Raw genomic sequence first — 13,126 nt, 5'->3', positions numbered from 1 at the left:
CTAAAATTATCCATCCATACCCAAGACACTGTCAAAACCAGTTGCCTCTGGAGAGGGAATCACAAAGCTGAAGGCCAGGGTGGGAGGGAGATTTGCATTTCACTGCATTCCCTTTTGAATTTTATACCATGTGCATGTATCGCCTATTTTAGGTTTATAAGCTAAACTCATCTATAACCGCAATCACAGGGTTTCCACAAATTCCACCGGGGGCGCTGTTGGCCACCCGTGTCAGAAGCTGCCTCTTCAGAGCGCGTCTTTTCTCCCAACCTCTTCCACCCTCACCAGGGACCCCACACAGCTCCTTGCCTTCCCTAAACCGTGCTCAAACCAGTGAGAACAGAGTGGGGGGAAGAGGAAATTCCCTTCCTAAGGAGGAAACAGAAAAATTGAGATTGGGTCTCGTTTGTCTCAAGAATCGACCACAAAGGTTAGATAGAAATCTAATCTGGTCCGCGAGTCACAGTCTAGCCCAAAGAGCAGAGGTCTGTTAGAAACCCCAAGCGGTGTTGGCGACCCTGTGAACCAGGACCGACCACTGAACCGACAGAATGACCACTGACCTCAGCCCTTGATGTTGCCCTGTAATCTCCTCAATGACCCCCTCACACCTTCTCGCTCCTCAAGCCTCCAGCCCCTCCCCCACCGCACTGTGGACTCAGGGCCTTCCTTCCAGGGTCACTGGGACGATCAAGCCATCGGAAAAGCCCCTCTTGCCCATCCCCCCACCTGACTCACTGCATCCACCCACCTCCTGCAACTTACTGGGACACTGCCTTTCCTGCAGCCCTTTGGGAAGAATCGTCTGTGCCTCTGGCAGAAACTCTCCCCTCTCTCTCTGTCTCACATCAATTCTCTCTTCCTCTCTGCTGGGTCACTCCCATCCACAAAGATGCTGCAATGTCTCCCGTCTAACAACAACAAAAAAAACATTCTTGATCCCAAGTCCCCTTCCAGCTACCACTCCCCTTCTTCAAAAGAATTGTGTGCACTCTTATCTCTGACTTCTCTCCTCCTACTGAAACCTTTTTATCAAGGTCACAGTGAACAACTTGGTCCACTGGTGGGTCCCGCTGTCTCAGCATGGTAGAACATAAGTTCCGTGGCAGCAAGGGCTCTTGTCCACCTTGCTCACCACTGTATCCCGAGTGCCCAGAAGCAGGTCAGCACATAGTAGATATTTGATAAAAACTGTTGAATGAACAAGTGAATAGCTTTGGAATGATGCATAATAACGTAACCCTGCCCGCTCGTTGAACATATAGCGTGTGGACGTTTTTTGCAAGTCTTGAAGTCACGTGTCAAGCTCCCATCAGAGGATAAGTGTGTACTTTCTAAACGATCTCCTAACTGCTGGCTGCCTCTTCCAAAATATTTCCATTGAGGTATGGCTGCTGAGGAGCGTGGCCCATTCCTCTGCCCGGCCCCATTACATTTCCTGCACAAGGCAAAACTGTGGTGGGCAGTCCCTTGTTCAGCCCTGCAGCAAAGCACAACAGGTATCCTGGCAGGATTTCTAGGCAGGTGACCACCAGAAACCCTCTGCTTCCAGCCCCTCAGAGCCCAAAGAAACTTCGCCTGCAGCACCAGGTCTGGAATAAGGTGCTCCTGTCTGGAGTCTAGGTTCCTAAATTCCAGAGAGCGTAGAGAATTGCTCACAAAGGAATCCAAAGAGTGTGGGACATTCACCTTAGGGGGACGCACATACTAGCCTTCCAGGGGCAACAATGGAGCAGCCGCCTTGAGGAAATGGGGCCAGTCCTACCACTTAGGGCCGCTGAGTGATCGCAAACACTCATTTCGCTCTTGTGTGGTTGAGAGGTTTCTGGCCACCTGCCCTGAGGCTGCAGCTACTGTTTGCCTTGCCTCTATGGCAGCTCTTGGCCTTCACACGCGCTCTGCCACCTGCCGCGACACTTAGAGGCTGCCTGCCACCCTGAATGTTCCCCTGAAAGTGTAGTTTCCCCCCTGTTTCTTCTTTTCCACCATAAAGATTATTTTCCTGGATTTGGGGGAGGGCCCCGGAGCTGGCTGTGTAGATGCTGCTCTCTGGCCGCTGCTAGCCTTGCTCCATGCCACCCAGATCATGAGGGCCCCTGGGCTCTCAGGCGGGCCCACCCAGCTCTCAGCCTGGGGGAGAGCCCACGGCTCCCCAGCTCGGGTCCCCCAGCGCCTGAAGGGGCTCCTGTCTTGCTGGCACATCATCTGTCCCTGCAGCGCTCTTTCCTAGTGACATCCCTCACATAGCTGCCAGCAGGCGGCCGCTTCCCGCAGTGAGTCACTCCCACACTGTCCCATTTTGGTGCAGTGGCACATTTCCATGATTCAGGTTTTCCAAGCGAGAGAGAGGGAAGGAACAAAGGGGGTGCGTCAGGGGAACACTCACTTGCCTCGCCTGCAAACCGCCTAGAGCACGTGTTTGGTTTTAGAGGCCCCGGCCCCCCCCTTCGGCCTCTTTCTGCTCTCTACTGACCAGAGTCCCCGGCCTCTGTCCCTTTGGCTCATCCCTTCTCCCCTTCCCCTCCATCGCTCTGGCAACTCACCAAGATCCTCTGGTTTTATCTCATCTAATAGATGGTTTCACGAAGGCCTCTCCCGACACCAGGCAGAGAACTTACTGATGGGCAAGGAGGTTGGTTTCTTCATCATCCGGGCCAGCCAGAGCTCCCCAGGGGACTTCTCCATCTCCGTCAGGTACTGGCCACCCCCAACCCAGACTGCTAAGGCCGTGAGGTGACCTCTTGAATGTGACCTATTTATTGCTCAGGAGCATGGTGGCCAAGGGGCCCAGGCATCTTATCAACTGGGATGCCGTCCATTTCCTTCCCATGACACATATATATAACTCTTCAGTACGCTGGTTTGTGGCCAAATTATGTAGGTGTTCATCTGCTTCCCCTTCCAGCCCAAGTGCTTCTGGAAGGACAAGATTTTATTCTATTTCATCTTTGTGCCTTTAACAGTGCCTTGCACCCAGTAGGTGTTCAGTGAGTATTTGTGCAAGGAAGTGGGGCAGGAGAAGGAAGGGAGAATTCCCAGTTGTCCACATCTGTCTTGAGGTTTAAATCTGAACCTTTTCTTTAACTACTGATATATGTCGGAAGAAGGCTCCGAGGACAATTAAAATCCCAAGTCACTGCTGTAGGGGACAGAGGTAGTTGTACGTGGTGGCACAAAAAGAAGGGCTACGTCAACACACTGTAACGCAGCAAGCTGACAGCAGCAGATGGGAGCCGAGGAGGGCTGGGGTGAGGGACGGTAGCAGCAAAATCTCACTCGTGTGCGTGCCCGGGAGGAAGTGAGTCAGTCCAGGCATAAACATGACACAGCCCCACACTCAGAAACCCCAAGTCTGAGCACACTGCGTGTGGTCAGCCTGTCTGGAATCGCGAGTCCCATATCAGGCGTGGTGGCCACATGTGAAAGTGCATAAATTAACACTGATTTCCATGCAGGAGGAGACGTGTGTGGTGGGACCGCCTGTCAAGTTCATTGACAGGAAATGTTGGTTCAGATTGTTCAATACGCTTTGAAAGGCATACAGCTTTAGTGCTTTAAGCGCATAAATCCAATCTCAGGTAATGAACTGAGGCCACTTTACTCTTTAGAAAGAATGGATATTTTAAGGAATAGGTAGGAAGGACTTACAAATAACGGGTCAACCGTTCATATGCACGTATTCCTCTAAAGTGCTCAAAAATAGCTTGGTCTCATTAGCTTTGCCCTTGCAATCTTACTTAAACTCTTAATTTTCCTTAACTAAAACTTTTTTTTTTTTTCACAGCTTAGGCAGTAGTAAATTTTAGCTCAGGCCTACACTGATGTATCACAGATTCTAAATTTGTCAGGTTTTAATGCAATTGTGCTCTATTGATAAATCCTACAACCAAATCTCTTTCTTAAGGGCCCTGATTACAGACTGGACCCCGGAAATGGTTACATTGAAGGGCATCTCTTGGTGCCTTTGGTTTGCATGAAGTGGACTGTGGCTTTTCAGCTAGAAATTATGGTTTATATTTCCTCCACTAAGGTGAATTCTCCAAAACGGTCAGCCTTGACTTCTGCCAGTGCAGCTCCGTGTGAATATCGCCATAATCATGATTATATCTCTTGCAGAAATGTAGCATAATATATTCCAAAGCAAATCATTTTCATTTATTCATACATCTGCTTTCTGTCATGCAAAGATAATTAAGAGCTAATTGTAGTCCTATCACTTAGCATTTGTTAAGGGTCTGAAACACTAGGTTTTAGAGTCTGGAGCCCTGAGTAACATCCTTTTCTCGGCCCCTCTCTGAACTTGACACATTGGTGCAGCCACTCTCTCTCCATGGGTGCACATGACCAGCTGCAAGCCTGACATCCAGTCCTCTCAGCTCATGAGAGAGCAAGGGTTAATGTTTCTCTCTCTGTTTCTTTGACTAAGAGGTGGTAGATGAATAATTATATCACAAGAATATTTCTTCCTCCACGCACAGATGTGAGGAGTAATGACTTAATGAATTAAGCCATGTGGTGTTAGAGTGAAGAAAGCATCTGTTAGGGGCCACCTCCAAGGGGAAGGCCATGCAGTGATTGCAAAGTCAGTTCTACCCCAGAGCAGTCCAGCAGAGGTCACTGCGCAGGCTTACCTGGCTCTGAGCAGAGCCCAGCACATAAGAGACTGAAGATCAGTCATAATTCCTGTCCCCTCTGAACATGGACCACTGATTCCATCCTTAAGAAACCTGCACTAACCTTCCGAGGTATCTTTACTCTCCAACTCTCTTTAAATTCGTGACCTTTCTGTTGGATCAGGCAATTCATATCATTAGTTTATTTTTAGACATAAATGTATGTCTGTTTGACAAATAAACTTGACATCCAAAAGAGAAGGACTTGGTGATGGAGAAACACTGAGAAATTGAGCTGTTACTAATTGAGCTATTAGTAAAGGCCAATGTCCCCCTTTCCAGGTGAATAAAATCCAATTTCTCCAATCCTGGTACAAATATTTCTAGCTAGTGCTAAAAGGTGCCGATCTAAAAGATGTTAGCATGTGTACACGGTGTGACAGGCCCAGTTCGCTAGACTGGAATCAGAGAGCGAGGTTCTTGCCTCAGCTCTGCCACTCACTCACGGTGGCCTTGGCCAAGCCCCCGCCATCTCTCTGAACCAGCGTCCTCCTTCATCTGTAACATGGAGACAAGGCTAACCAATCTCAGAGGTCCTTTACAATGAAAACACCACATCGCTATATAACTTTTCTCCCCTAAAAGTTCAAAATCTTCTGTAACCTTACTTATGTAAAACGTAAACCAAGACCAAGAGATCGCCTTTATATAGAGAACCGATTGTGACAAATTTCTCAAGGTGGTCTCTTACTGTCCAGAGCTAGTTTATGGGCTTAAAGGAGCTGGTTCAAAGTATTTCTGATAATGGAAAGGTCACAGGGGTGAAAAGCCCTCCCCTCTGAGTCTTGTCAGAGTTCTTAGCGTAGTACAGAACTCAGGGATTGCCACGTTTCAAACAAACATTGTAAAGAGTCCTTAACCTTGTAGTCATTAAAGCACTCACAACATTTTTTTCTTTCCTTTTTTTTTTTTAAAGAACTTTTTTTTTAAATATTTATTTTTGAGAGAGAAAGAGTGTGCGAGCTGGGGAAGGGCAGAGAGAGAGAGGGGCAGAGGATCTGAAGCAGGCTCCAGGCTCTGTGCTGACAGCAGAGAGCCCGATGCAGGACTCGAACCCACAAACCGTGAGATCATGACCTGAGCCGAAGTCAGACACTTAACCAACTGAGCCACCCAGGCACCCTGGAAACATTTTTTTTCTTATGAAAGGTCGGCTCCAGTGTCAGAAAATAGATTATCTTCTGCTGATGTAAAAATCCTTTCTAATGCAGCCTGTGTCCTGAACGGTCCCTCCCACAAATCTCCCCTTAGAATTTAACTGAGCCAGCCCCACCTGCCACTGGATAGGCAGGCACCTGCGGTTCCATTTCCTGCCCAAACAGAACTCCAGCATCCCTGGAGGCAGTCAGTCCTGGGGGGTGGGGACATTGTCGTGATGTAATATACAATGTGGATTCTCCTTGATCTGTAGGCATGAGGATGATGTTCAGCACTTCAAGGTCATGAGAGACACCAAGGGTAATTACTTCCTGTGGACAGAGAAGTTTCCATCTCTAAATAAGCTGGTGGACTACTACAGGACGACCTCCATCTCCAAACAGAAGCAGATCTTTCTGAGGGATAGAACCCGAGAGGATCAGGTACACCTCAGGCCCCGATCAGCCCAAGTCTGGAGATTTTAGGCAACATGAGTCCTATGTGACCCGTCAAGGTAATGCATTTGATGGGCATGTCCTCTGAGTATTCTGGAAGACAGAATCTCAGATCTGGAGGTCAGATCTCAGTTAAACCCTGTCTTAACACTTCCTAGCCATGTGACTTAGGAAAGTTGTCCAATCCTGAGTTTACTGATCCGTAAAACCAGAAGGTGGTGATACCTAGCCCACAGGATGGTTGTGAAGGTTGGAGAAGATAATGTATCCCCTCCCCTTACGTCATTCCTAACAATGCTACAAACAACACTCAGCAAACATCAGCTCTTACCTGTAGATACTTTATTTTGTTATTATAAATACTACTACATCATAGCTTTCAGCCTAGCTTAGGAGTTGCCCAGAGATGAAGGCCAGGGGGCCACACACAGGGATGTTGGAGAGCAGCCTGGAGTCTAGGACTAAGGCAGTGGGGAGAGCTTTGTCCCAGGAAGGAGGGTGGGGGTGTTGGAGGAAAAAAATTGACCTGGAATTCTTGCTCTTAGAACATTATGAAATATAAATATTTAATAAATTATTTTCTTAAGTTTATTTATTTTGAAAGAGAAAGAGAGAGAGCAGGGAAGGGGCAGAGAGAGAGAGGGAGAGAGAGAATCCCAAGCAGGCTCAGTGCTGTCACCGTATGATCACAAACTGTGTGATCATGACTTGAGCTGAGGTCAAGAGTCAGACGCTTAACCAACTGAGCCACCCAGGTGCCTCTAGAGTATCATTTTAATAGAAAATGCATCAGACAAACCTAGCTTTAAATCCTGACTTCATCACTAACTGTCCTTGTTGCCTAGCCAAGTTAAAAAACCTTTCTGAGGGTCAGATTTCTCATCTGTAGAATGGAGAGAAAAGAATACCTCCCCCCCTGGACTGTTGTAAGGATTAAATAAGACAGTATAGTGATAGCACTTGCCATAGGGTCTGGACAATAGTAAACACCAAGGAAAAGTTAAGTTGCCTCCTGTAGGTAAATTCACCGCCCCTCCCTCCCCCTGCGCGCACACACACACATAAAATATCTTTCAAAGGAAATGACATGGTTATAAGAAAGAGGTGGGTATTATACGAAGAAGCCTTCTCTGGAATAGTTGAAATCCCAGAAAACAAGTTATCTGAAAAGGCATTGAGACTTTCAAAGCAACACATGCCCTGGGGAAGTAGAGAAAACCATTTCAGGTAATTGGTTAATTGTAAGCTTGAGAAGTGACAGTTCTAGGAAAAAAGGGTGTTCCCAACAAGTGCCCATAAAAGTTCAGAAAGGAAACAAAGGTTAACTAAAGACCTTGTGAGTTATTTTAATCAAGAAACAGACAGAGGTATTAATTTACTAGGATGTGCATGCAGAGTTAAAAGAGTTAGCATAAAAGTGCATTAAACTAGATTAAACGAGTTCATATTCGTAAAGCACTTAGAGGGGCGCCTGGGTGGCTCAGTCCGTTGAGCATCCAACTCTTCATTTCAGCTCAGGTCATGATCCCAGCGTCATGGGCCTGCTTGGGATTCTTTCTCTCCTCCCTCTCTGCCCCTCCCTGTGCTCAAGGGCACACACTCTCTCTCTCTCTCTCTTCAAACAAATAAACTTTTTTCTTAATTAACAAAATAAATAAATAAACAAATAAAGCACTTAGAATAGCGCCTGGCATATGTGAAGCCCAGGGCCCTGTGTAATTGTTAAATAAAAATAACAAGAAAGGACCTCTGAGTCACAAGGTTATGGCCGCATTAAGCAAAAAGCCTTGCTCCTTCCCAGCATGCCCAGCGGCAGGCCTGGTTTCCATGGTGCTGCAAGAGGGTTGCTGTATGGGTCTCTATCACCAGGCTATAAATGACAGTTAAAAATCACGCAAAGTCAATGGCAGAGCTTATCGGGAGGGCAGGCTGTCCCGTGGTGTGGCAACACGAGATAAGGAGGGGTGGCATTGTGTCAGTGAAACAGAATATTTAGCCTGATTACACAGAGAAAAACAAGCCCGCTAGGAAGGGACTACTGGGTAGCACGTGGAAAGTGAACCAAATGCCCGAAATCCCCAACCTGGGAGAATCTGAGAACGTAGAGGCCACTTCTGAAACTGCGAGGGCCCGAACTGTCACCGGTTGTGTTTAGGCTGCCCGCCCCCCGCCAGCTGTTTCTTGGAGCTGTCTCTCCAGCAAAGTCTGGAAACAGCTGCCAGAAGGGTGGGGTGGGGCCGGGAGATTCCGGAGGAGGATGGAACCACATCACCTTCGTGCTCTCCCAGGGTCACCGGGGCAACAGCCTGGACCGGAGGCCCCAGGGAGGCCCACACCTTAGCGGGCCCGGGGGAGAAGAAGTCCGGCCGTCGATGAACCGGAAGCTGTCGGATCATCCAGCGCCCCCTCCCTCGCAGTACCCCCCGGCACCGCCACAGCAGCAGCGCTATCTACAGCACCCCCACTTTCATCAGGTACCTCCAAACAATGACGTGGGCACAGCGAGGTAGGGAAGGGGAGGCTCAGGCCACTTAGTGTGGGAAAATTCCCTACAGTGTCACGTACGTACAACCGTCCGTGCTTGGGGGTCTGTCGTGGCCCTGGGACTGTGGGCGGGGGAGGGCCATCTGAGGCCCGGCCTCATCAGGACTGACGAAGTTCATAAAGACCCGGGACCTCCCAAATGGCAGAAATATGATAACGTGATGTAGGAACTGCTCTTGGCAAAGAAGTCTCTGTGAATTCGTTGGCTCCCCGCCTGAACACACATACACACACGCACGCACGCACATTCCTACCCTGAGGATTCAGCGAACCGTTGCTCCATTTTCCTGTCAGCCCCTTAACCCATCTGGCGGTGGAGATCCACAAGAAAAGCAGTTTAACACCCACAATAGAGCCTTGCTTATTTATTTATTTATTTATTTATCCCCTGCCTTGTTCCAGATGGGATTTGGGGCCGCTTACCGAGACGGACAATACAGCCAGATAACATCGTTCCTAAATTCCTCAGTAGGGCATACGAAGCCCTTTGTGAGCTGTGTCCCCAGCCTCTCTCCTGCAGACTCTCCCCAAACCCCCCACCCCCCAGCCTCCCCACTCCTGGAGCAAACACACATTCCAGCAACACTGCACTATCTTTAGTTACCAGAATGATCGATTGTGTTTTCTCTCATACCTTGGGGGCTTTTTATATGATGTTTCCTTGGCCTAAAATGCCCTCTCCTGGCTGATCCTTCTCCTCCTCTAAGCTGGAGGCCAAGTATCACCTCCTCTAGGAAGCCTTCCTTGATTACCCTGGCAGACTCAGACATTCTCTTTACACTTAAATGTGTATGGTTTCCCCTCTAAACTGACCCTCCATGAAGACAAGGACCTTTTCTTTCCAGCTACAAATCCCCGGTGATTAGGACAGTACTACACACGGGGCAGGTGCCTGATAAATATTCTTTGATTGAATGAACGAAATCTGGCATGGTCTTCATAGCCGAAGGTCCCTTTGCTATCCTTCCACCTCACCCCACCAGCTGGGGCTTATTGTCATCAGCAGCAAGTATTCTTGGAACACTGGGTGTGTCCATGGCATCTGAGCAAAGCGCGGGGTTTGTGGGGGGGGGGGGGGTGCGGGCTGAGAGGGATGTGGTGCGGTGACCGGGTCCTCCGTTACATGTGTTTCTAGGAACGCCGGGGAACCAGCCTTGACATAAACGACGGGCACTGTGGCGTGGGCATGGCCAGCGAAATGAACGCCGCCCTCATGCACCGGAGACACACAGACCCAGTTCAGCTCCAAGTGGCCGGGGTACGTGAACCTTCCCTCTCTGGGCTCAGTGAAGGCGGCAAGAGGGGCACTTAGGGAAATGGTCGGTCCTCCAGGAGAGACACGCTGCTGGGAGCTCAGAACGGAGGTGGTGGGAACCCAGCAAGTGAGGGTGGAGAGGTGTCCCCGGGGCAGAGCCGATCCCGGTCTGTCGTCGTCTGGCCGCAGGGCCTTGCCCTGTCCTGGCTCCGGCTCTAGTGGAGGGAGATCTGTCGCCTTTTTCATTGCGATCCATCTGCCTCGGTTGCACTAGCACCGTGGGCTGTCAGCTTGGGCACGCTGCCATCCTCTCTGTCCCCTGAAGACAATAAAAAGACCACCTATCGATGTAGGGAGAGTAGTTGTCCAGGATTCTCTTGGGGCCTCGGAGAATAACATCTCCGCGGGTCAAAGTCCTGAGTCTCGGAGTTCTGATATCGTGCAGCGAGGTGTGCTTGCAGCTCGGGCGGGGCTTGGGGCGTCTCTGGAGAGCCACAAGCCAGCCTCCAGGGCAGACTGCTCACGGAGGACTCTGTCTGGCCGCAGAGCCTCCTCCGTGTGACCGTGGCTCCCAAGGCCAGCCCAGCCGCCCTGGCTCGGCAGGACCCCTCTGTGTTTCCCCGACAGCGAGTGCGGTGGGCCCGGGCGCTGTACGACTTCGAGGCCCTTGAGGACGACGAGCTGGGCTTCCGCTGCGGAGAGGTGGTGGAGGTGCTGGACAGCTCCAACCCGTCCTGGTGGACCGGCCGCCTGCACAACAAGCTCGGCCTCTTCCCCGCCAACTACGTGGCCCCCATGATGCGATGAGCCCCTTCCGGTGGGGCCCGAGGCTTTCGTCTGAAGCTGCCTGCAAGAGAGGGGGCAGGGGAGAACAGCTGGAACTACGTGTACATCCGTGTATATGCGTGTGCACACACACGCGCCTAAGTGTACGTGCATTCGATAATAGTAATTTATTGGCGATGCGGTCGTTTCATTAGTTGATATGAAAGGAAGTCAGGTGGAGAATTCTATTCGTACTTGTTTTTCTGCTCTCCCCTCAGCGGGTGTGTGGAAGGCAGGGGGAAAGTGGGGGTGGGGGGGGCAGAGACATGAAACCGAAGTTCTTCCTGTCCTTAAGATGGCACCGCTTCCTCCTGGTCTTGGGACTTTCACTGAGACTAGCCGAGCAGAGATCCACATCCCGGCATTGGACCCAGAACAACAGGGTGGAGCCGGACTCGGTGGGGCCATGTTTCGGCTTTACCTCCGAGCCCCGCTCCCCTTGAGGTTTTGCAGGGCAACGTCCCTCCTGTGCGACCAGGGTGGGCACTGCCGGGCTGAGACCAGAGGAGCAGCCACACGGGACTGGAGCAGCGGGTGCCTGGAGGCCTGGGCGAGGCTGGCCTCCTGCCCCGTGCTCAGCGGGGACCTTCGCCTCCCTCGCCGGAGTGCTCCTCAGCCCTGAGAAACAGAGACCGTGAGGAGCCCAGCACTGGCAAATGGGGGGTTTTTCACAAATCCCCAGTGGCTTGCTTGGGTGTCACCTCTGTTTCCCCGGATACCAAGAAAGCAGCATCTACATTCTGTAAAGTGCTCGGAGAAGCCCTGGCTGAGAATGCGGGACTTTAAAGCCATTGTTTTACGACTCCCAGGGTGTCTCTTTGGGTCTCTATTGGTTTTCCGTTGTCCTGAGGATGCTTTGCCCAGTGGCAGAGAGGGAAGCCCACTCCACAAGAGCATTGACTAGCAATTGTTGATCGGTTGACTGACTGAACTTGACCCTGGGAGGGAGCCAGCTTTGACGGGAGCTTCCTGTTGGATCTGGCCGTAGAGTCATTGCTGGCATCCTCTCTCCAGCCTCGACCCAAGAGCTGCACCTGGGGAGAGGGACCCCATTGCCCCTGTCTCTCCTGCCACCTCAAAATAGAATTATGTTTCCTTGGGCTCAGCTGGGGTTGCGGAGCACAGGCTGGCCTGGCTGGGGAGAAGGGACCCTGGAGAAGGAAACAGTGTTTTGGTGGAGCCTGGGAGCAAACACGTCTGCGCCGAGAGACCGGAGAAGAGGATGTGTGTGTGTGATGAGGCCTAAGTGACAGGCTGGGTGCACGTGTTGGTGAGGGAGAATGATGGGGGTTGAGGTGTGCGTGCTCCTTTGTCTTCTTCCCCAGCCCTTCTTGCTCTAAGGAGTGACGGGGGCAGCCGTTATCGAGGGTGAAAGGAGAAGAAAGAGTGTCTGGCTCAGAAGCAACTGTCGGGGTAACATAGGCTGAGTCCCTTTGACTCTGAATGCTACGATTCTGGGATCCCTCTGTTGTCTTTAGAGAAAAAGGGGAAAAGAAGGCACTCCGTGGCGAGTCTTGGGAGGGAAGAGAAAATAGCCTGAGAGAGGCAGGGGGAGTCAGGTGACAGTAAGGAACATCTGGCTCACAGCCTTTAGAAATCAAAGAACAGAAAGGAAAAGGTAGCAGAGATGTTTCAAAAGATCAAGGAGCAGCGTGAGACACAAAGGGAGGGAAAGGGAGCAAGATGGTAAGTGGGACAGTCGAGGAAGACGTTGGAGTAGAGTCAGCAGGCCGGCGGCTGACAACCAGGGGAAGGAGGGATCCAGCAGGTGGGGAAGGAGGAGTTACAGCAGAGCCGTGAACGCCACGGAAGGCAGGGACCAAGACACCACAGGAACGAAGAGGAACGAACAGGGAGAAAGAAAAGCAAGGCAGAGAAGACCTAAAAGCTATTTTGGTGCTAGGTAATGTGAACATGTTACAGTAAATAAAAGCCAAAAGTGATGTTTGATTTTACAGTATTTACAAACCATATGCTTTAAACAGCCCACAAACCTCATCCATTTGTCTGATTATGTGGGAGGACCAGCCCCAGTGAAGAGAGAGGGAGCTGATTTGGTTCTGGCCTGGATTTTGTGCCTTGAAACACGTCTCGAGAAAGCAGTGATACGCCCAGGGCCCTTGTTTGGCCAGGCTGTGTCCCGTGTCTGTGTCACACTCCCCTCCAGGGGCAGGGGTCACTGGCCTGCAGAGGTTGACCGCACAGTGCGGGCAGGGCTTCCAGAACCCCTGGAACTG

General features: G+C 50.7%; 1 protein-coding gene across 6 annotated transcripts in view; it reads left to right on the top strand.

The window, feature by feature from the left end:
• Positions 1–12,844, top strand: part of GRAP2 (GRB2 related adaptor protein 2) — a 67,884-nt gene extending 55,040 nt beyond the window's left edge. For 4 of the 6 annotated variants that reach the window (XM_058741218.1, XM_058741217.1, XM_058741220.1 and 1 more), the window contains 5 exons: positions 2,575–2,694; positions 6,085–6,253; positions 8,554–8,739; positions 9,945–10,067; positions 10,611–12,844. In XM_058741218.1, coding sequence (XP_058597201.1) covers positions 2,575–2,694; positions 6,085–6,253; positions 8,554–8,739; positions 9,945–10,067; positions 10,611–10,871 — 859 coding nt within the window. In that variant the 3' untranslated portion in view covers positions 10,872–12,844. Of the gene's footprint in view, positions 1–2,574; positions 2,695–6,084; positions 6,254–8,553; positions 8,740–9,944; positions 10,068–10,610 lie in introns of those variants that run through there. The other 2 variants (XM_058741219.1, XM_058741222.1) reach the window with 2 other exon arrangements.
• Positions 12,845–13,126: the final 282 nt, after the last annotated feature.

The sequence above is a fragment of the Neofelis nebulosa genome, chromosome 8 (genome assembly GCF_028018385.1).
Source record: "Neofelis nebulosa isolate mNeoNeb1 chromosome 8, mNeoNeb1.pri, whole genome shotgun sequence".
Taxonomy (NCBI): Eukaryota; Metazoa; Chordata; class Mammalia; order Carnivora; family Felidae; genus Neofelis; species Neofelis nebulosa.
This window is presented reverse-complemented; position numbering and strand designations above follow the sequence as displayed.